Below are 25,019 nucleotides of genomic sequence, written 5' to 3'. Positions count from 1 at the left end.
TTGGTATTGGGATTGACACCGTTTACATATTTGATTGGATATTTGGTTGGTTATGGTTATGGACTTCATTAAATATTTTTAAATTATATTGTTTTCTTCTTATTATTTATTCAGAATTCATCCGACATAGGGTGCAAGGCAGTTATGGTTGGGTATTAGGGGTGGTCTCCGATCTAAGTTAGACTTGAGATGCCCGACATGACTAGGCCCTAATTTGGGTTATGTCAGATTGGTATCAGATACCTAGGTTCAGGTTAATTAGGAGTCCACAAAGCCATGTCTAGTATAGTCTCTTTTAAGGGAGGTAGTGTGCCACACTCATAAGGGAGAGACTATGAGGCATTTAGGAATATTTTCTTTCTTCTGTTCTGTTTTCAAGTTGTAGAGTCTAAGGTCGTAAAATCTTTTCAAGTTGTAGAGTCTAAGGTCGTAAAATCTTCTCTAATACCTATTTGTTTGTTTTTCAGATCATGCGTCCTCAATGATCTGAAGCTCAAGAAAACTCCTCTGTCCCACTTAGGGGTAATATTAATGGGACCCATTTTGCTTATGGGGTCCACACTCGGTCTAGGGGTCTAGTTCCTTATTGTCCTCCTAGAGTTCCACCGATTCCCTCCAGTCCTTCTCGATATCCTCAGGCTGATGTTACGAATGTTGAGTTTCATCAGTCTATCTATATGTTGGCCCAGTTGGTATCTTCATAGGCTAAGCGTGGTGTTTCTGTTACTCCATCTTCTGAGGCCACAAGGGTTGGCCAGTTTATGAGGTTGAGCCCTTCTGTGTTCACTGGTTTTTAGGTTGAGGAAGATCCTTAGACTTTTCTTAATGAGATGGAAAATATCTTTTGCGTTATGTATGTTACAAACATAGAGGGTATGAAATTTGCTACCTACCAATTAAAAGAGGTAGCATACCAATATTTTAAGGAATGAGAGTAGTCAAGGGGTGGCGATGCTAAGTCAGCCCTATTGGATAATTTCTCTGGTGTTTTCCTGGACTGCTTCTTTCCTCAAGAGTTGAGAAAAGTAAAGGTGAAAGAGTTTGTTAATCTGAAGCAAGGCAAGATGTCAATCAAGGAGTATGCCTTGAAGTTTCACCAGCTATATCGGTATGCTCCAGAGTTAGTTTCTAGCATGAGGGCTAAAATGAGAAAGTTTACTTCTAGGTTGTCCCGAGATATAATTTTGGAGAGTAAGGCTACACTGTTGAACTAGGACATGAATATCTCTAGGTTGGTTATATACATGCAGAAGGTAAGGAAGAGAAGTAGAAGTAGGCTAAAATAGAAGAGAGGCAAAGCAAGAAGTTTAGATTTTCTGAGAAGGATGGTGGCCAACAGCAGAGTGGCAGGGATGGCCAAAAATGGGCCAAGAAAAAGTGGGGAAACTCTGGATCTTACTTGATAGCTAGTGGTCCATACCCAAAGCCATTGGCTGATAGGCTTTTTTATGGCGACAACAACTTTAGGGCACAGAGTGCCTAATATTATGCTAGTGAGGCCCAGTCAGCTCCATCATATCCCCCTGCAAATTTTGTGGGAGATTGCTTCGGGTTACTATGAAGAGAAAAGGACAAGTGCTTCAGCTGTGGTCAGCCAGGGTACATGATTAGAAATTGTCCAGTGGCCAAGGTTGCTTCAGAGGAAAACAAGGTTTTGGTTGCCTCTTCATTAGCTCTGGTACCAAAGGTGCATCATCTGGCTCCGATACTGGTCGAAACTGTCTTTATACACTCTCTACTCGTTAGGATTTGAGGCATCGCCAGATGTCATGACTGGTATGTAGAAAATCTTTTCCCATGATGTATACTATTTACTTAATTTGGGGTCCACTCTCTCTTATGTGACCCCATTTGTGGCTGTTCATTTTGGTTTAAGACCTAAGTACATTTCAAACTTTTTTTTTATTTCTACCCCGATGGGTCTATGGTTGCTAAAAGAATCTATAGGGGATGTATGGTGTCTGTGGGTGGTTTGGAGACTTTGATGGATCTGTTTGAGTTAGATATGGTTGATTTTAATGTTATATTGGGATGGATGGTTGCACTAATGCTATGCATCCTAGACTGTCGGACCCGTAAGGTCATCTTTAAATTCCTAATGAGTCGGTTATTGAGTAGGAGGGTGACTCCTTAACTACTAAGGGGAAGTTCTTATCATATCTTAGAGCTTGGAGATTAATCTCTGAGGGGTGTCTCTATCATCTGGTTTGAGTTAAATATTCTAACTTGTAGGGTCCTTCTTTACATTCTGTCCCGGTGATGAATAAATTTCTTGAGGTTTTCCTTGATAACCATCCTGGTGTTCCTCCTAATAGGGAGATTGAGTTTGGGATTGATATTGTTTCGAACACTCGTCCTATTTCTATTCCCCCATATAGAATAACTACGGCTGAGTTCAAGAAGCTGAAGGGGCAACTAAAGGATCTTTTAGATAAGGGTTTCATACGTCCTAGTGTGTCTCCGTGGTGTGCTACTAGTTTTATTCATGCGTAAGAAGGTTGTTTCCTTTGGATATATATTGATTACCAACAGTTGAACAAGGTGATGGTAAAAAACAAGTACCCTCTTTCAAGGATAAATGATTTGTTTGACCAGTTACAAAGTGCTAAGTTTTACTCCAAAATTGATCTTCGATCTAGGTATCATCAGTTAAAGATTAGGGAGGTAGATTTCCCTAAGATTGCTTTTCATTCCTGATATGGGCATTTCGAGTTCCTAGTTGTCTTTTATGTTGACTAATGCCCCAGCAACATTCATGGATTTGATGAATAGAGTCTTTTATTAGTTTTTGGATTTGTTCATCATTGTGTTCATAGATGACATTCTGATGTACACTAAGAGTGAGGTGGATCTTGCAATCACCTCCGCATTATGTTGCAAACCCTGAAAGAGCAACAGTTGTATGCCAAATTTTTGAAATGTGAATTTTGTTTGAATGTTGTCACTTTTTTGGGTCCTATCATTTCTAGTGAAGGGATTATGGTGGACCCACAGAATGCCACAGCAGTTAAGAAGTGACCTAGAACCATGACTCCAATCGATATTCAGAGCTTTTCGGATTTCGCTAGATACTACAAGAAGTTCATGGAGAGTTTTGGACTATAGATGCCCCGTTGACTAAGCTAACTCAAAAGAAGGTGAAGTTATTAGGGTCTGATGCTTAAGAGGGTAGTTTTAAAAAGCTGAATGATAAGCTAATTTCGGCTTCAATTTTGACTTTACCTAAAGGCACTAAAAGGTTTGTGGTTTATTATGATGCATCTCGTATAGGACTTGGTTGCATTATAATGCAACATGACAAGGTGATAGTGTATACCTCTAGAAAGTTGAAGGTGCATGAGAAGAACTATCTGGCCCATGACATGGAATTGTTATATGTGGTGTTCGCGTTAAAAATATGGCATCATTATTTGTATAGGGTTTATATGGATATCTTTTCTAATGATAAGATCCTGCAATATGTGTTTACTCAGAAAGAGCTTAACCTCAGGCAGAGGAGATGGCTTGAGTTGCTCAAGGATTATTACATAAGTTTTTACTACCACCCAGGTAAGACTAACAAGGTTGCTGATGCCCTTAGCAGATTATCCATAGGAAGTCTAGCCCAAGTAGATAAAGAGAAACAGGATTTGGTAAAGGATATTCACCATTTGGCTAACCTTGGAGTTCATCTCTTAGACTCCAAGGATGGTGGCATATTTATGCAGAAGGTGGTGCGGTTGTCTCTTGGTGCTAAAATCAAGGAGAAGTAGATTTTAGATCCTGTGTTGATGAGGATCAACGGTGATATAGGTGGGTAGAAGGTGATGGCCTTTGAGATTAGTGGTGACAGTACCTTGCAGTACCAAGAAAGATTATGTGTTCCTAATATAGATGGTTTATATGAGAGGATCTTGGCTGAGACACATGATTCGCACTATGTTATTCATCCTGGTTCAACAAAAATGTATCATAACCTTAAGGAGATGTATCGGTGGAACAACATGAAGAGGGATGCAGCTAGTTTTGTGACCAGGTTCATGGTGTTCCAACAAATGAAAGTTGAGCACATGAGGCCCAGAGGATTGTATCAAGAAATTTAGTTGCCAGTGAGGAAGTAGGAAGTGATCCACATAGATTTTGTTACCATCTTCCTCAGTCTTAGAATCAATTTGATTCAATTTGGGTCATCGTAGATAGTTCTCAACTGAGGATTATGCAAAGTTGTACCTCCAAGAGATTGTAAGTTGCATGGGCTACGTATTTCTATCATCTCTGATTGTGGTACACAATTTTCATCTCACTTTTGGCATTCATTTAAGAGATTGTTGGAGACTAAAGTGAGTCTTAGTACTGCTTTTCACCTACAGTTAGATGGGCAAGAATAAAAACTATTTAGACGTTGAAGGATATGTTTTGAGCTTACGTGATCGACTATGGTGGTAGTTGGGTTGACATTTTACCTCTTGTAGAGTTTGTGTATAATAATAATTACCACTCAAGCATTGGGATGACTTATTTAAGGCCTTGTATGGTAGGAGGTGTAGGTTTCCTATTGGGTGGTTCGATATTAGTGAGGCAGATATGTTTGGCTCAGATTTGTTTCACCAATCTATGGAGAAGGTGAAGGTGATTTGGGATAGTCTTAAAGCATCCCAAAGCCGCCAAAAGTCCTATGTAGATGTGCGGTGTAGGAAGTTAGAGTTTAAGGTTGGGGATAGGGTATTCTTGAAGGTGTCTCCCATAAAAGGAGTGATACAATTTGGAAAGAAGGGGAAGCTCAGTCCCCGATATGTTGGACCATACTTAGTTTTGAGAAGGGTTGGTAATGTTGTATATGAGTTGGAGTTTCCTTTTAGCTTGAGCTCCATTCCCTAATATTCTATGTTTCTATGTTGAAGAAATGTGTGGCGCTCCATTGCATATTATACCTATCAAGGATATTGGTATTTTGGATTCCCTGTCTTATAAGAAGATCCCAATTGAGATTTTAGATTGCCAGGTTCGTAGGTTATGGACCAAGGACGTAGCTTTGGTAAAGGGTCTATGGAAGAACCATAAGGTTGAAGAGGCTACATGTGAAGCGGGAGAGGACATAAAGTCCAAGTATCCATTACTATTTTTTATTCCAAAAAATCGTGCTCAAGGTACGTGTTTATCCTATCATCATTGTTTTCTATCTTTGTTAAAGGTAAGAGTAGAGACATTTGGGGGTTTAATCATGCTTATATTACCTTGTTCCATCATTCGGGGATGAATGATCCAAGTGAGGAAGAATTGAAACACCCTGGGTTCTGGCCTTTGAAAATTTCCTGAGCTTTGAGCTCACTGTCCTTGTAATGACTCACCATATGAGTAGTATGGTGTAGGTACAGGTCAGGTGGCCCAACTATAAGGTTTTCAGTAAATGGTGGCTGGGTTTCTGTAGTTTGGTGATGAGTCGTTAGGTCGGTCCTTCATTTAATCAGAAACTTAGTGACTTGACTTGACTCTTAGTATGAGTGGCTTACTAAGAGCCATGAGGATAGGTTGCGATTCATGGTGGGAGGTTGTATGTTGTCCAATGTCAATCTCTCTAGATTCTATTTTGGGTATGACTGGACCACATGAGTCGTATGGCCTAGTCACGAGTTAGTGCAATGGAATCGTATAGTGGATAGTGTGTGGTGTCCAACTTTATGTTTTGGTTATGACTGGATGGCACCATTCGTATGTTGTGGTGATGACTTGGAGGGTCAACTCGTACCCATATACGGTAATTTTTCAGTTTTTAAGTTGGGGGTATTCTGGACATTTTCCCTGTTAACTCCTTTGGATACCATGACATAAAACACCTTTTGGGACTTTATTAACCTATTATTCTCAATCAAACACTCTTAAAAATCTCTCAAACTCTTCATTCAAGCAAGAGGCTAGGGTTTCTTCAAGGCAATCAATTAAGGGCTTTCAAGAGTGATTCTCTCCATCTTCCTTGGTGTCTAAGGCATATACTTCTCCCTCATTGTTAGTTCAACAAAAATCAAGTATTTTAATATTTGGTTTTCATGATATTATTATGATTTTGACTTAATGGTTGGGTTTTTTTGGATGTTCATGGTTGAACAATGTTTCTAATATTTAATGATATTTCTTTCATGCTTTTAATATGATTTTGATATTGTGAAATGCATGGTAAAGTTAAATGGCTTTAGGGGTAATTTGAAATCCCCCAAATTACTTGGTTATGGTTTTGAAACTTGTATGCCCTCAACATGTTATTTAATTGCAAATGAGAATGATTTTGTCACATCGTTTGACTATTCTTGAAATCTTTGCATTGCATAAAAGGTAATGAAACTTAAATTGGTTTGGTTGGTTTTAAATGATTTGGAAAAGGTCTAGGTGGACATGATTTTTATTTAATTGGAAATTTTGGAGACAATTTAGTTTAATGGCTTTGGTATGGCATAAATGGATAAACCTACAAGCTCTAATTTTGGTATGACGATACCAATGGTTAATGCCTAATTAAAAGACTCCTTGGTAAATAGTTTGGTTATGTGAAAAGGCTTAATTGGGCTTAAAGGGGGTTGAGTAGCAAAGTTGTGGAAGGTGGAGGTCCCGAGGGGACCGACATTGAAAACTCACGTTTATCGGTGTGAGGGTGGCCTTGGTGGTCGTGTGCATTATGTCACACTTTATATTTTGGGGGTTGTACTAGTCATCCCAGGTTCTTTTTTTTGGTCATGCGGCTAACACACATTGGGGCCCTTTCAGCATGGGGAGCTAAAACCATATAGCCCATGGGTGGTTTTAGGATGGCCAAGCTATACAACCCAGGTTAAGGTTTAATTTGCATGTTAAACCCGGTTCCCTTTTCCGACACAATATATATATATATATATATGTATGTATGTAGTGATTGCATATGGTTATTTGACTTGGTTTTGAATGATTATATTATTTTAACCTTATTCCTTAGTATACGGTAGTGTTCACTCTGCTAACCGTCTTCGAGCGTTGTATCCCCATGCAATGCAGGAATCGTCCATACTACCGTTCCTCCTTATCAGTGACTTAGACTTTGGGGATAACTTTGTGTCAGACTAAAGTGGTGAGCTTCGATACTCTGGAAAACTCTATTTCATGTTATGGACTTCTCTACATTATTTTTGTTTCTTGGATTTTGGCTTTGGTTATGGTTGAGGGAATGTCCCAACTGGATGTTCTTTGATTTTGGTTAGAGGATTTGCCGGACTGTATAGGCATGGGCGGTGCCGGTATTGGTGTCAGCCTTGGTATTAATATTGGTATAGGGGTTGACTCCGGATGGATATTTGGTTGGTCATGGTTATGCACTTCATCAAATGTTTTTAAATTATATTTGTTTCATGTTGTTATATGTTTGAAATTCATCTGACATAGGGTGTAGGGTGGTTATAGTTGTGTATTGGGGGTGATCTTCGATTCGGGTTGGACTTGAGATGTCCGACACGGCTAGGCCCTGGTTTGGGTCGTGTCAGTTACTGTGGTAGGATTTTCAGACTGGGTGAAAGAGTTCGAACAATTTCAGAGTCTTTTGTAGGTCTTGAAGGAAGGATTTGTCAACTATTTGAATTCTTTGAATAAGGTTTGAAAAAAATAATGATTTTATGAGAAGGAAAGGATTTGCTTTAGTGTAGAAAATTTTGGTGCTAATTTTAGAAATGAAATATGTGAGAAAAATGGGTTAATTTGATTTTAAAGAAAAAAGAAAGGTGCAACATTTGGAATTAAAAAGTATAGGATGTGTTAGGTCTCTATAGGTGCGACTTTTTATTTTTTTTTTAGCAATTTGACAGTTTACAGACAGACAAGAAAGGACATGACTTTTCAGACAAGACTTTATGCAAATCTTAAAGTGTACATGAATAATACTAACTCGTGGAAGGGGACCAGATCCCTCCCTTGCTTGAGTGAATTCTTTTATGATGTGTTTGTCTCATTTGTTCCCCTATAAAGTGGCTCACCATGCGTGTATACTTGCAAAGGTATGGTACTAAATTAGACCAAAAAGCACATATTTCATCAAGGATACCTGTCTCCTAATCATAGCCAATGAATAGAGGAAAACTGATCCACCAAGTAGGTTAATTCATCTTGATCAACCCCAATCTCAGCCTATTCTTTATAAATTTATCCTTGTGAAAAGCCTTTGTAAAGATATCAGCTACCTGATCTTTAGTCTTATAAAACTTCATGCAAATGGCCCCCCTTTTCAACAGTCTCTCAGGAAATAATGCCTCACATTAATATGCTTTGTTCTTTTATGATGCACTGGGTTTTTAGCCATGTTTAGAGCACTTGTATTGTCACACATCAATGGAATAGTATCAGATACAATTCCAAAATCCTTCAGTTATTGTTTGATCCATAATAATTGAGCACAACAGGAAACGACAAGCACATATTCAGCTTCAGTAGTAGATAGAGAAACTTAATTTTGTTTTTTAAATCCTCAAGAGATTAGAGAGGAACCTAGAAATGAGTCATTCCTAAGGTACTTTTATATCCACTAAGCACCCAACATAATCAACATCAGGATAACCTATTAGATCAAAATTTTCTCCAGATGGATAGAACAGGATCAGGTCCCCTATCCCTTTGAGATACATGAGAATTCTCTTAGCTACTTTTAGATGACACTCTTTTGGACATGCCTGAAATCCAGCACATATATAACTAAACACAATATTTGGTCTGCTTGCAGTGACTATAATAAGGATCCAATAATCCCTCTATACATGGTCCCATTGATTGAGGGACCAGGTTCATCATTATCCATCTTCGAACTGGTTGCAATTGGAGTGTCAATTGGCTTGACATCTCCCATCTTATATTTCTTCAATAGCTCTTTGATGTACTTTTCTTAACAAATCATTGTCCCTTGTGAGGTCTGTTTAATTTCCAGGCCTAGGAAGAAGCTCAATTCACCCATTATTCTTATTTTAAACTCACTTCCTATTAATTTGGCTAATTCTTCACATAAAGACTCAAAGGTTGCTCTAAAGATTATGCCATCAATATAGATTTGCACAACCAGCAAATTGTTCCCTCTAGACTTTAGAAAAAGGGTATTGTTAATTTTTCCTCTTTTAAAGCCATTTTCCATAAGAAACTTTGATAGTCTCTCATATCAAGCTCTAGGTGTCTGCTTTAATCCATAAAAAGTCTTATCCAGTTTAAACACATGATGTGGAAAATCTACATCCTCAAAACTTGGAGGTTGTTTGACATAATCTTCTTCCTTTAAATTACCATTTAAGAATGCACTTTTGACATCCATTTGAAAGAGTTTAAAGCCTATATAGGCTGCAAAAAAAATAAGAATCCTAATAACTTCTATCCTTACAACAGGACCAAAGGTTTCATCATAGTCAATACCCTTTTCTTGATTATATCCCTGAATAACAAGCCTTGCTTTATATCTGTTGATAGTGCCATGTTCATTTTGCTTGTTTCTATACACTCATTTTGTCTCAATGATTATTCTATCAACAGGCTTGGGGACCATTTGCCAGACTTTGCTTCTTTTAAATTGTTGAAGTTATTATTGCATAGCATTAATCCGATCAGCATCTTTTAGGGCTTTCTTTACATTCTTGGGCTCAATCTGCGATAAGAAAACTGAAAAATCCATAAAATTTCTAGCTTGAACTCTTGTTTGCATTCCAAATTCCATGGAAGAGGTTAGATTTTCAAGGGGTTGAGAGGATTTGTGCTTCCAATTCGATCTTCTTAACCGAGGTCTGCTGGGACCAAGTCCCTGAGAATTTTGAGTAGGTTCTTATTGATGTTACTCTTCTAAATCATGATTTTGCAACTAAGGACCTGATTTACCATCACCTTCTTCATCTACAACTGTATTATTCTATTCTTTAACCTCAACTTTTGTTGTACCATCCTTTTTAATAGGAATGAGTTCTTTCATGTTAAAATTTTCCCCTCCAGTAGAATCTTTTAGCTTTCCTGATTCATCAAAGACCACATATACACTTTCTTCCATACACAAAGTCATTTTGTTATAGGCTTTGTATGTTTTACTTGTTGTGGAGTATCCTAAAAATATAGCTTCATCACTTTTTGGAATCAAATTTCCCAAGCTCATTCTTTCCATTGTCTATAATAGAACACTTACACCCAAAGGGTCTAAAATAATCAAGTTTAGGATTTTCATTGAAAACAAGTTCATATGGAGTTTTGTTCAAGAGAGATCTAATCAGGCATTTATTGGTCACATAACAAGCTGTATTGACAGCTTCAGCCCAAAAACCTTTTGGAAGGCCACTATTAATCAACATGGTCCTGGCAATCTCTAAGAGAGTCCTGGTAGGAGTAGAAAAGTTGTGACTGATTCTATTTTCAACCCAGAATCCTTCAACTTTAAGTTTTCAAAGTCAATTCTATGATCAAATCTAAATCCTATAATTTTCCAGTTCAGTTTTATCTAAATTTGCTTGGGAAAGATCACTAGTACGTTATAAGTTTTATCCTTATTTCTTAGGAACAAGGTTCAGGTAAATCTAGAATAGTCATCCACAATAAGAAACATAAATCTTTCCCCCATCTCTACTTTGGACTTTAATAGGTTCACATAGGTCCATGTGCAACAATTCAAGGGGTCTAGAAGTTCTTACCTGCTTCTTCTGCTTAAAGGAAGATCTGGTTTATTTTTCTTTGACATAAGCATTACAAACCTTGTTGTATGAAAGTTGTAGCTTTGGAACACCACAAACTAGGCCCTTTAAGATCAATTTATTTAGTAAAGAGGAACTTACATGTCCCAACCTTCTTTACCACAAGTCAACATTTTCACCTTGAGTACTTAAGCAAGTCAATTCCCAGTAAGTTATTGAGTATAGAGCAGCCACATACATGTTCTTTCACCTTTTAGCTTTGAGTATGAATTTTCCAGACTTCAAATTTGACACAGTGCACATATCAGATATGAACTTCACTTTATTTCCTTTATCACAAATTTGGGACATAGACAACTCCACCTTGAAGTACCTTGAGTGAGAGAAAATAGTCAGCTCTACCAGTCATATGCTTAGAGCATCCACTATCCATGAACTAACTTTGACTACCTTCTCTTACTCTCACCTGCATATAGAGGTCATTTGTTAGATTTGGGAACCCACTTGAGTCTGAGTTCCCAAAAGATAGACAAGAGAGTAATCACATCTTTCTTGGTCCAGCTAGGCAATTTATTCTTCTTAAAAATTAGTTAAAGAAATTGATCCCTTGTGGAAGGACTGCTTCAGTTGAACATATCTAGCAGTGTTCATTCTAACTCTAAGCCATCCGTGGCATTCTTCCTTCAAGTGACTATCCCTGCTATAATGAGTGAAGAAAGGATTATTGGCTCTATTTTTAGCAACAAAACATGTTTGCCTTGGGACTTAAGAGTATGAGTGTTATACTGAGGTCTAATACCTCTACCATTATTGATTCCCTGATTGGTTATATTAGCAAGGATCTGTGAAGATATGATCTATTTCAGGGATTTGTTACGATTTTTTTTTAGAAAGAACAGGTCCCTTTCTAATTCTTCATTCTTATAAAGTGCAGCCATAAGAAGCTTTCGAGAATTCTTCTACTTTTCTTCAAGATCAATTTGAAGCTTTCTTTTTGCCCTTCCCATCAGATTCAACTATCTTCTTCAGTTGATCCATCAAATCCTTGTTTTCTAATTTTAGTTTTAAAGATTGTTCTCTTACTTTAGATAACTGGATGGTTAAGGCCATTTTTTCATGTTCTAGCTTTTCTGCCTTATATTCAAGTAATTCTCTCTCAATACTAAGCTCGCATACATAATCAAGTAAGACATTTGAAATTTTCTTTATCTTCTTAGGGGAATAATCATTTAAGTTCAACTTAATATCAAAAAGAGTTACCTCATTCTATTATTCATCATCTAATTTTTCCATGAGAGCAAAAAGAGAGTTGTAAGAGACTTCACTATCCTTAACAGCTAACATAGAAGCATCTTCAGTTTTTCTGATTCATCAGATTAACATGAGTCATCTCCCCTGACAGCTAGAGCTTGCTTCACTGTAAAATCGGCAACAACTTTTCTTCTTGACTTCTCAGGGACCTGATCTTTCCTTTTTTCTTTATCTTCTCATAATTTCAAGTACTCTTGATAATCCATTTTATGCAAAGAATGATTTTTGATAAAATGTCTAGGTTTCCCACATTTTTTGTAGACTTTAATAATGCCTTCTTTTCTGCTACTGCTTTTTTTTTTTCTGAAACTGACCACTTTTCTTCATAGCTTTGACAATCCTTTTAGCTCAGTAGGTAACATCAGCATCTTCATCACTGGACTCATACTTTGCGGATTTTAAGGCTAGTGACTTTTCTCTTTTAATCTCCTTCTTTTCTTGACCTTGTTATTTCTTTAACTCATGGATTTCAAGTTCCCAATCAATTCATCCATGGAAAGTGTCTTCAAATTTCTAGCCTCAGTAATGACATCAACTTTGCTCTCCCGTGACTTAGGAAGGACTCCTAGAATTTTTCTTACTTGTTTGTGAAGAGGAATCACCTCACCAAGATAGTGCAGCTCATTTGTGATTGAGGTAAATCTTGTGTGCATTCTTGAATCGTCTCACTTTCCTTCATAGAGAAAGCTTTATATTGAGTGGTCAACATATCCACCTTTGATTCCTTCACATAAATTGTTCATTTATGAGTTGATCTCATCTATTAATAAATCTCTTTAGAATTCTTACAAGCATATATTCGATTGTATTCATCTAATCCTATCCTACACACCAATAATTTCTTGGCCTTGAACTTCTTCTCAATTTTTTATGATCTTCATCATCATATTCTCTCCTGATTTTTACAATCATTCTAGCTTTGTCTCCTTCTTTGAATTCCCTTACTGGAACATGAGGACCATCAAGTATCACATCCTTCAGCTCACTATCCTCATCTATAATAAAATCATACATCCTAGTTTTCCACCACCCATAATATTTTCCATTGAAATGGGGTGGCTTAATAGTAAATTGTCCTTCTTTCAGATTAGGTGGTACATCTATGATCAAGAATTCACTCTAGGTGTTAACCTTTTATAGTGTCCTTACTCTAATACCAATTGTTGAAAATGGGGGATACACCACCGCTAAGGGACCAAGTCCCTGAGGTGAATAGTATAGCAATAAAAAAGTGAACACACAAAAATGCAGAAAATAAACGAACACAAAGATTTACGTGAAAACTTACTTGCTCAAGGAAGGGGAAAAACCACGACCTGCAATTATAAGCTCTCAAACTCCACTATAATCAAAACTCATCTTGATTACAAACTTCATTAGAAATCAACTCTAAGTTCTTCAAAATTGTAATAACTCTATTACAACCACCTCTTGGCAACTCTGTCAATTACACTCTCAATATCGGTTAACTCTAACCAACACAACTTAGTTAACTCTACCAAAGAAACTTAACAGTAGAACAAAATCTTTACTCTTAATTTTTGAGTAAATCAGTTACAAAGCACGACTCAGGAACCCTAACTATAAATAGTAAAGATTTAGAACTTGAGCTCTGAGAGTTTTCGCCACCACCAGAGAATTCTTCAATTTGTAAAAACTGTTGGAGGGGAGGCATCTTTTATATTTATAGTCGTTATAACTAAGTGATAGAATTTTTATAGGATCAAGTGTCCATTTTGATACGTTTTTACACTTGCACAGTTATTGCATTAGCAGACAAGACTGCACAGAGTATGACAGCTGTACCTGGGTAAATTATGCAAGGGACCTGATCCTCCAATATCTTCTAGTCATCATCAAAACATGAGACAATAATTTTCCCCTTTTTTATGATGACTAACCATAACCACAAAGCATCAAAAGTCATCCTGAATTAGAGAAATTGTATCTACACATACATCAGTATTCCCCCTATCAGTAGCAGCCCTTCACTTTCTCTCTTATCATACATCTCAATAGTATCAGTGTGTATTCCACCTATTATCATTACTTTCACTCTTCATTACTTATGGTACTTGGTCCCTACTATAGTGAAGTCAATATTCCCCCTTTTGGAATCATAAAAAGTAAGAACAGTAAAACAAGATAGTAATAAGCACAATTTGATTAACTCATGGCCACTGGGGCAACACTAACGTGAATGAACAACTTAAGGAAGAAGAAACAGTTGATAGACACAAGATAAAATTCCATTCATTATACAAAAGTGAGTACCATACAATGTAATTAAAATTAACATAAGATTTTGAAATCTAAAAATCCACAGAAAATAATAAAGAAAACTGACACAGGGTTCTAATAGATATCAAAGCACATTTGGAAGGGAGGGGGAGGGGCTCAAGTAGATGAAAGTTTGGGGGGGAGAGACTTAAGCAACATTTCCATCCTATTACTCTCTGCAACATGTGGATTCAGTAGCTGCTTAGTGAGGTCTTTGACTTCTACATTCAACCCTTGAACCTCCTCAGTAAGTGCTGAGACCTTAGTATTGAGTTTTGCATTTTCTGCTCTAAGTGCTACAGCAGATCCTGGTCCCTCAGTGGAAAGCTATTGGCTCTTTATGTTTAAGTGCATAATCTCTGCATCCCTAGCATCCAAACCAACTCTCATCTCCTCCACCTTTTTATTATTTTTTCCTGGGCTGATAGCAACTCTGACACTTGGGACATGGTCCCCACCTTCCCTTCTATACATTCATTCTCAATCAAAGTTGTTAGAGTGAACAGCTGCTTTGCAGTTTCAGGAGTCTCATTTTCACCTACAACTTCAAAATGATCAAATAGTCTGTTTAGGAAATAACCATAAGGCATACTATGTTTTTCTTCCTTCACATGGATAACCTTGTACATATGCTCCAACATTAGGCTGGTAGAATGATCAATTCAAACTTGCTAAGACACTCAAGCACATACAGATCCATAGCAGAAGCTACTGTCCTCTTCTCAGATCTTGGCAACACTACCTTGTTGACAATTTCAAACACCAGTTGAAACTCATTTTAAGAAATTTCTTTCTCACACCAGCCACAAATGTTCCCCTACCTTTGAGGCATATAAAATATGGAATTGAATTTGAAATTTTATTTCAATTTCATATAATATTTATACCCCAAATTATTGGTCAAAGGCATACTTAACCTCTTTTGATCTGTCATTTTTCCCACAGGATTTTGACATAAAACAAAATAATATCGAGGACGAACTCAGATTGTGGATTACTATTTTAAGACTAAAGATAATTTATTTCTTATTAAAAATATATTATTATTATTATTATAATATGAGGGTCAAAATAGATCTTACAGAGATCAAAAGTAGTAAAGTCTTATTTTTTATGTAACTAACACGTTGACTATGATGAACCACCAAGTAACCCAAAGTTACCCATCCAAAAGATGGGTCACTTGGGGTACAATCCAAATCCAAACTAACTCCCAAAAAAATGTCATGAACTCAATTTGTGAAAATTTGGACAAGCTAAATATTTACGGATTAAATTTGATATTTTTAATAGAATTACATGTAAAAATTAATCAACAATTCAATTATATATGTCTGAATTTTATTTTCAAAAATATTTTTATACTTCAATCATATATGGTTGATCTATATGGAGTTTTAGATATACACATCTAAAACTTTTTTTTAAAATAATTTTTTTCAAATTTTGATACCCAAATCTACCCTAAATTAACTCAAATTTGAAATATAAGTTCTATGTATCAGTACTAAACAAACCTCAATTATCAATTTGCTAAGATAATAACAAATCTAACAAATCATTTAACACCCTTTTAATTTTTTGAAGTATGTCTATGTTCAGTCATACATTACTGTAACATATGTTACGAATTAACTGAAGTTCAGTCATATATATCTTATTGGATATTCGTGCAAAAAAAAACAAATATTATTTAAATAGCACTATCAAAATAGGACACCCCATAAAATTTTTACTATATGAATTAATGCACTTACAACATTGAAGGATATTTTAACTCATGACATGATTTTATTTTATTGGCCAATCATTACATAGTAACTTAAATATTGGAAAAAATTGTTGCACCCAAGCGCACACACAAATATATGTGGTCTCACCAAGTAATATAGTGGTCTTTTACAAGCTAAGTATCTATCCCTCAGAGACTTGTATTGACAAATATCCAATTCCAGTTCACTATTACAATTAACCAAATGCTATCATAATCGAAAGAGTTTGAAAATTAAAACTAAGCGTAAACTAAACAATGCAGTAAAGTAAAGGTTTTGGACAGTAATAGGGATAAACCCAGGGTTAAGGCTCTGTGAGCAATCATACGATGCTATAGAACTTCATTGGTTAGGTTAATTATCTTGGTTGTTGATTCACGATATTGATTTTATGATTATGGTCTTTTGAGCCCCTAATCACCTATCTAACTTAGCCCCACAACTACATCATTGAGTGGGGATACGAGAACTAAGTTAAATGCATTCATATTTCATCCAGTAAGTAAACCAAATAGGACACTTAGGTATATTCCTATCTTAAATGTAAATTATAACTTCATTCAATTAGAATATTACAATCCTATTCTATCTATCGCACGTTCTATCTTTTTGTTCCTCCTCTCGGGTTCACAAGCTGATTATGCATTTATTCTAAGGGTCGTAAATTCTTAAAATAGTGATAACAAGGATAAATGAACAACCAAATATTATAAACAACCAAATCAAATCAATTAATAACAATAATACTCATATTTTTTGCCTTAACCTCTAAAAGGTAACCTCGGAAAGGGGTGTTTAGTCGCTTATGAACATAACGTAATCACAATGATTGAATACATGTTAAAATACATAAACAAACCAAAGTAATGGAATAAAAACCTAAATGAAGTATTCTCCAACCTCTCCCAAAGTCTCAAGATCATCCAAGGTGTCAAACATAATGTTTAAGGGTCTTATTTTAGAAGGACACAAGCTATTGATTTTGACATAGAAGCGTGCCACACTCATGTCGTGGTGCCTAGGGTATGTAGAAAATAATATAGTGGGATAGTGTAATTAGTCATTTATAATGCTCCCAAGTCCGTGGTACGGCCCTAACACGGTGCCTAGAGTCCGTGGCATGCCAATGACTCCAAAACGTCCATTTTTGGTCAAGTCTTGTCCCAAGTGTTTGTCCATCCATTCCAAGCCTTGTAATGTTGTTTTTAATTGATTTATAGCTTGTGTATCATCCATATATCATCATGACAAACTACCAATCATCCTATATCATCAAACACCACAAATTAGAGCTCAAAATAATATACAATTCAATACGATGAACTAGAAACTTAAGCTAAGAATACTAATTTTGTCCTTTTGATCTTTAACTTAGTTTTGACTCTTGCCTTGTTTAAATTGAACCTTAAACACTATAAACAAGTTATTACACACATAATTATACAATAATACCCTTAGTAACTCATTACACACAATAGAATCCATCGAGATCAACTAGAATAACATATAGCTCAAGTTAGTAACACTAATTTTCTCGTCTAAACTCTAAGTGACCAAATTGATTCTAAACTTATTTGAAACACACATTAAATATTATAATCAAGTATTTTAACACTTATATGCTCAATTATATCATTAACCACTCATTAAGAACGCAAGAAGTTCTCAAAATAAGGCTAAACAAGCATAGATAATGACCCTGAGGTGCATAAATCCACCTCAGATCAAAAGTCATCTAATCCACCCTGAACTTTTCCTGAAAATTCGATGACACATTCAAACTATTGCAGCGATCTATTATACATCTGTAGTATTTAAAAGGGAATTTATTTTCACTCTAACACACATAGAACCAGTCATATGATGGAAGGTGTTACACACTCGCGTACATGTCATCACAATGTCACTGCCACATCATTTTTTATGTCATATTTTTTTAAAAATACCGAGTCACCCTAATTGCTTCTTCTTTCCTATCCATCATCAAAATCTACCATTAAACCACCACCATTGCTGCCATAGTCATCAAACTCATATCATCACCACCAACAACCAATTCACCATCAAAATCACCCCACAACCACTACCACCATAAAAATTTACAAATAACCATCATAAATTCAACATCAAAATCATATCACACCATTGTTACTACTAAAAATTACAAAGAGCCACTACAAAATTCAACACCATAACCATCTCGTCATCGAAATCATATCACAATCATTTTTGCCACCAAAACTTACAAAGAACCACCCGCCACTGAATCCACATCAAAATCACACCACATTAATATATTTTAATGTTTATCAAAATTAAACCACCATCATTGTCAATGTTGAAATTCACAACAATAACCATCACAAAATTTTATTTTTACACCAAATTACTTTGCTAAATCATTCACCACCAGATCCATTACCATTGTCACCATCGAAATTAATAACACTCATAATCGTAAACTCAGTATTCATCACCAAAATTGACACCAACTTTATTGTCAATTATAAAAAATAAGAGACATATCGCCATCAATTTTATCAACTCGTCATCAAATTCTTCAGCATTGCGAATTTCATTCAAGATCGAGACGGAGAATGATGAAAATAAAAAGTTGATTAGTGAAAGAAAATGAAGTGATTTTGATAAGAAAAAAGTTAGAGAAAAGAAGATTAACAACATGAAGAAGAAAAAGAAGTAGGGAAGGTTGTCCATGAAGAATGCACAAAGAAGAAGTGGTTTTTTTTTTTTTAATTTTAATTTGACTCCTGTATGCACTTTTCTTTATTTATTTTTAATTTTTTGCCATATTAGATTTTGGGGTAGAAATAAATTTACTTTTATATAGTATAAGTGTGTAATAGATCGGTACTCAATACAATAATTTGAGTATGTAATCAACTTTCCAAAATAAATTCAGGTGTATTTGATCTCTTTACTCTTAAACATTTGAGTGGATGATTATTAACATGTTAGAATCAGTCAATACCATACAGTAATAACTAAAATTCATTTTCATAGGACATACATCTTTGTCCTATTTTTTCTAACTTTTCATTTGTATTTATCCCACCCACTGAAAAAAATGGAAAAAAGAGAAGAAAAGGAGAGCCATAAAATTTAAAGTTAAAGACACTCCACAAATTTTATAAATGATCCACCTTAATTTTCGTTTTCTTATATCAAGCTATGGATGCAAATGATGACAAAAATCTATAAATAAGGAAACCTTTGATAATATAAAAGAGTCGTGAAGTAAGAAGCCATAATGCTATAGGGAATATCTTGGGTTTGGTCTACGAAAATTAGTCATCAGCCCTACAAACTTTATCAAGACCAAAGACCAAACTCTCGTTTCCCATAAAAATACACAAAAAGAAAAAAAGAAAAGAAAAAAGAAGAAAAATAATTAAAAAAAGAAAGAAAAAAACTATGAATATCTCCAAAACAAAAATGAACGGACTTGTTGTCCTGTTATTCATCGCATTTGTGAGTGTAGGGGCAGCAGTGGCAAACAACACCACGAGAAGGGGGTTAGGCGTAAAATATAGAGGACCATGTGTGTCCTCTAATCTTATTGACAAATGCTGGAGATGTGACCGTCGTTGGGCTGAATATCGCGAAAAATATGCTACATGTGCCCTCGGTTTTGGCCGCAATGCTCTTGGTGGAAAAGGTGGAAAGGTTTACGTTGTTACAGATAACTCTGATCACAACGTGGAGAATCCTCCACCAGGTATACATACTAGCTAGCTAGTTTATATTCTAATATACATATATATATGTATGTGTGTATCAAGTGTGACTATCTCAAATCTCATTGTAACTTTTTGTTTGTTTGGGTTAATTTTGAAACAGGTACCCTTAGGCATGCGGTGATTCAAAAGGAGCCCTTGTGGATCGTATTCGGCAAACACATGCATATAAAGCTGACGAGGGAACTGCTGGTGCAAAGCTACAAAACCATCGATGCCCGTGGATTCAATATCCATATCGAACATGGAGCTGGAATTAAGATGCAAAATGTGAACAACGTTATCATCAGTAACCTTCACATTCACAACATTCGAGTTACTGGTGGTGGCATGATCAGGGACTCAGTAGACCATGTTGGGATGAGGACTGGGGATGAAGGTGATGCCATCAGCATCTTCGCGTCTCGCGACATCTGGATAGACCACGTGTCCATGTCACGTGCCGCAGATGGGCTCATCGATGCCGTCCAAGGATCAACCGGTATCACCATCTCCAACTGTCACTTCACTGATCACGATAAAGTAATGTTGTTTGGTGCAAATGATGAATACGCGGAAGACAAGAAAATGCATATTACCTTGGCTTACAACCATTTTGGTAAGAGGTTGGATCAAAGGATGCCTAGGTGCAGGCTCGGATTCTTCCATCTTGTCAACAATGATTACACCCATTGGATGAGGTAACAGGAACGATTATTTAACTATTTTTTATCAAAAAAGCTTGTCATATCCACTTAAAACTACTAAACTATTGGTTCCGTTCCAACAGGTATGCTATTGGCGGAAGCAGTGAAGCAACAATTATTAGCCAGGGTAACCGTTTTATCGCACAACAAAATAATTTAATTAAAGAGGTGACACACAGGGAAAAGGCAGTAGAGTCAGTGTGGAAGCATTGGACTTGGTTATCATTGGATGACGATATGCGAAATGGTGCATTCTTTAGAACTTCTGGTGATCAAACAGCACTAACCAAATTACGACACCTTAATTTGATACCGGCAGAGCCATCATACAAAGTTGGAATTCTTACTAAATTCTCAGGATCACTTGCTTGCTTAGTAGGACGACCTTGCTAGTACACAGGCCACAATTATATGTTCCATTTATTTTAATTTTTTATTATTTGATTTCAAAACAAAAATAATTTTTAAATATAGTTAACCTCTAGCAACCCCATTTACCAAGACCAAAATTAAGAAAGAGATATGTTCCATCCAGAGGTCCATTCTGTTCTTTTTTTTTTTTTCAATTTTTTGGTGAAAGGTTTTGAGGTGGTCTAGAGGATTATCCTGCAACTAATTTTAACTTGTTAACTACATTTAAGTTTTTAATAAAGTTCGTTTTTAAATTCGCTTATTGATATCTACAGTGCTTTTTTTTTCTTCATGGATCATTAGTAAAACGCAAGCTTAATTACATACTAAGTGCAATCTAATATGTACAAGTATATAAACTAAAAGTACCATAACATTAATTTATGAGTGAAATGCTATCTGATTTGTCCATCAATAAACTTGAAAAGAAAACTAAATAAGAGTTACTGGAGGAAATTTTGAAAGCATGTATCCAAACTTAAATCTAAATGGTTAAATACATGAACAAGACCCTTATAATCTCTTAATTCAGACGATTTGCTGCATCCTCGATGACTTGTATTAGATGGCAAACTTAACCCATTTTTTTAATCAATCTGTTCGAATCCAAGTTTAAATTAGACGAGTTGAGCTATAGTATGTTTATTGACTTGATCCAACGGGCTGAACTTGAAATGACTCATAGAACGTAGTGCGACAAGCAGGCCCATATACAAGACCAATTCAAATATACAAAATCAAATGGGGAAAGGATAAAAATAAGTATAAATAACATAAATATCAATCTTTTAAAAATAATTACACTCTCTTCCACTTTTATAATTACTTTACTCTCTCTCCCTATCAATATACATAACATAACCGACATATCCATAGCATTCTGTGTATATGTTGGGATTTTTGTAATATGTTTAGGGAGTTGGGATTTTTTGTAATATTGAAAACATAAGTTGTGTATTTGTGTAATTTTTAGTAAAAATAACACCTAAAACTAAAATAATTTCACAAAAATAGCAACTAAAACTAAAAATCTGATAAATAGCCACTCACATAAGCTTAACTACATATAACCAGAAATGCGCCCAAATCAAAATATAACTTTACCTCTCTTTTTTTCCTTTTCATTCACAATTTTCTTTTCATTCACAATTTCCTTTTCATTCAAACTCTTAATTCTCTGTTCCATTACCTTTTCTGATACTCATCTTTACCTTTTTCATTCCACAAACTTTTGCACAAATCTCTAAGAATCTGCATTCAATTAGATTCATATAGTTTTTCACCAATAAATGATAAATCATCCTCAATAAATTCATAAACAAATAAAGGATCATCTTTCACCACTTTCTTGCTTGGTTTTCTATTCGATGAACCCGATTTTTCCACCATTTACAACAAAAATCTCAAAATCAAATAGAGGATTTCGAAGTAAGGTAAGAATTTTTAGGTAGGTTATACGGTAGAAAAGTGTAACAAAAGAAGATTTGTTGATATCAAACTACAGAGTAAAAATATACTTCCCGTTTCTATCATTTTTTAAGTTGTTATTTGTCTTAGTTTGACGGTTAATAGAAAATAGCTACTGTATATGCTTGCACATACTGTATCAATATGTTATAAAAGTGTATCAATCTAGTATAAAAAAGTATCAATTGGATATATGCTACTGTATATGCTTGCACATACTGTATCAATGTGGTATAAAAGTGTATCAATCTAATATAAAAGAGTATTAGTTGGATATATGAACACCGTATATGCATGTATAGATTTCCCTTTTATCTTGTTATAAAAGTGTATCAATGTGGTATAAAAGAGTATCAATTGGGTATAGGATCCCCTCTTTCTTTTTTTAAAAGTGTATCAATATAGTATAAAAGTGTATCAATTAGTTATAGAAATTGCACGTGGTCAACTGGGCCAATGGCTAAAAGAGAGAAATAAATTGGACCGACTGGCTATAGCTGTCCATATTTTCAAATTATGGCCATTTTTTTTCAAAATGGTCAGTCTATATCTTTTTCCCAAATCAAAGGATTTGAAGATGGAAAAACTATAGAAACTAGCATTCTTAAGACTATAATTTCAATAAATAGCAACACTTTTTTAAAATTACAACTTATAGCAAAAGTAGCAATATTTTACCCGCTTCATAGTAATAGAAGAATATGTATTTTTCAGTTGTGCATATGTATTTATGAGTAATACATATATATTTGTATATGTATTTATATAGCAACATTTTACTTAAATACAAATACAATTTGCTATTTTTTATAATTATGAAACTGTTGCTATAAAAGTTATAATTAAGGCTACAAAGTTGCTATTTCTGAAATTTTTCCTCTGAAGATTGGGTATAATGAAATATTAAAGAACTTGAACTACTTTTTCAAAAATATATCAACTTTCACATTTTGTTTTTTCAGAAAACCAACATAAAAAATGAGGAAAGATTACGACATGTTGGATGTTAGGTGAATTGGGTTATAATTCTTTATTTGAATTATGGACTCAATTTATTTTGATCTAAATAAATTAGTTTGAAGTTTGAACCAATTGAGTTATGACATATTTGTTGAAAAGAGATTATAGAATTGGAATAAATTGATCGAGAGAAATTCTCATTTTTATGTATTTGTTTTCACAGTACAAACGTCTACATTTCTAATATATAGAAGCACTGGTTTCGACCTGAGTGCTTGATGTAAAAATTTTCAAAGATAAAGGTATTTTGTTCATTGCAATATTTTGAGCTAAGCCACCTAAGCACAGATGCAGAATCCCACGTGCTGAGGTGCTTCCATGTGTATGCTTAAGCTCTAATTAGCTGACACATATTACATTCTCCTTCATTCATTCAGTTTTTATTTGATAAAATTTTCAATAATTGTATGTAAATAATTAAAAATTCTCCACTGAATTGGTTAAATTTTATGGTGAGGGGAATAGGGGTTTTGCTGCTGGACATCAAAAAGTTTAAATAATTAACTGAAGGAGATGACAAAATGAAGAATGAAAGCTTATTTAACTCCTCCATCTCTTCTCTGTTTTCTAAGTTGGAGTTTTTTTTACTCAAATTCTTAGGTTAAGAAAAAACTATATTGATTTTTGAAGTGGGTGTTCAGGTTATTTTGTGGATTTCAAGAAGATTAATCTTTTGATGGATTTATCAACACCAAGTTTTTGAGTGTTTGAAAAAAAATTGTGTTTCCCGGAAATCTAATTTTAGATTGCATAGACGAATAGGAATAACTTGTTCTATACTACTAGGAGAAGAAGATTTATCGTCACGAAATTTATCTTCATGCAATCGTCGAGACTGACATGTACAAGTGGGAGCCAGAGGATTTGCCTGGTATGAATTCGCAGATTCTGCTAGGAGATTTTGATGAGTTTTTTTGTATATTAAACTTGATTTGATCACCTAGTTGCTGGTTCTTTACTTCTGATGTTGTGATTTATCGTGTTGCGGTATTGATATTTTCTGAATTATTTTATTTGTTGGGTTTGTTTTTAGGAATGAATATGTATACTGGTTAATGTATCATATTCACTTCCTAAATTGAAATCCGGACACTAAATTTTATGTTTGCAATTCGGACTCTTTCTTTCCACTAATTAGTGACCATTCAATAGGAATGGTGGAGTCACATAAGATTTAACTTATTGTCCACAAAGAAAAAAAATAGGCCTTCAATTGAGATTTTGATTGTTCTGTTCCAATCGAGTGGTTTAATTTTTCAATCAAATTTCATTCTGCTTCTTTTTCATTTGGTATTCTTGGTGCTATTAATTGAATCATCAAATCATGCAACTATTAATGCCTGCACAACAACTGTTAAGTTGCTTTTTTGAGAAATAAAAACTGTGTGTGTTTAGCATGTAATATGATTAAATTTTGATGAATACTTTGCTGCAGGCAATTATGGAAGAAACAATCCCAGTCCCAACTCTGACGGTAGATGTTGTTGTTGTTGTTGTCCTCCGTTTTTCTTCATAGATTTTTTTTGATAGTTACATAACTCATGCAGTCCTGCAAAGTGTAAACACTAAAGAGCTGAATGTTGTTAGAGTCCAAATGTCAGTATTGCAGACCATAATTTATTTTTTTCTAAAATTCTCCACATCTTCCATGGATGCTTGATTATCTCTTCTTCGTTCTCTGTA

General features: G+C 35.0%; 1 protein-coding gene across 1 annotated transcript; it reads left to right on the top strand.

Moving 5' to 3' along the window:
* Nucleotides 1–19,233: 19,233 nt before the first annotated feature.
* On the top strand, nucleotides 19,234–21,111 carry LOC107858789 (pectate lyase). Its single transcript, XM_016703573.2, has 3 exons — nucleotides 19,234–19,733; nucleotides 19,856–20,432; nucleotides 20,522–21,111. Exons 1-3 carry the CDS (start codon nucleotides 19,430–19,432, stop codon nucleotides 20,829–20,831), a joined length of 1,191 nt encoding a protein of 396 aa, XP_016559059.1. The 5' UTR covers nucleotides 19,234–19,429; the 3' UTR covers nucleotides 20,832–21,111.
* Nucleotides 21,112–25,019: the final 3,908 nt, after the last annotated feature.

This window comes from Capsicum annuum, chromosome 2 (assembly GCF_002878395.1).
Source record: "Capsicum annuum cultivar UCD-10X-F1 chromosome 2, UCD10Xv1.1, whole genome shotgun sequence".
Taxonomy (NCBI): Eukaryota; Viridiplantae; Streptophyta; class Magnoliopsida; order Solanales; family Solanaceae; genus Capsicum; species Capsicum annuum.
Note: the sequence above shows the minus strand (reverse complement) of the source record. Positions and strands in the feature narration are given on the sequence as shown.

Coding starts and splice junctions, on each gene's coding strand:
- LOC107858789 (XM_016703573.2), top strand. CDS start 19,430: ATGAATATCTCCAAAACAAAAATGAACGGACTTGTTGTCCTGTTATTC. Junction 19,734..19,855: donor CGTGGAGAATCCTCCACCAG/GTATACATACTA, acceptor ATTTTGAAACAG/GTACCCTTAGGCATGCGGTG. Junction 20,433..20,521: donor GATTACACCCATTGGATGAG/GTAACAGGAACG, acceptor CCGTTCCAACAG/GTATGCTATTGGCGGAAGCA.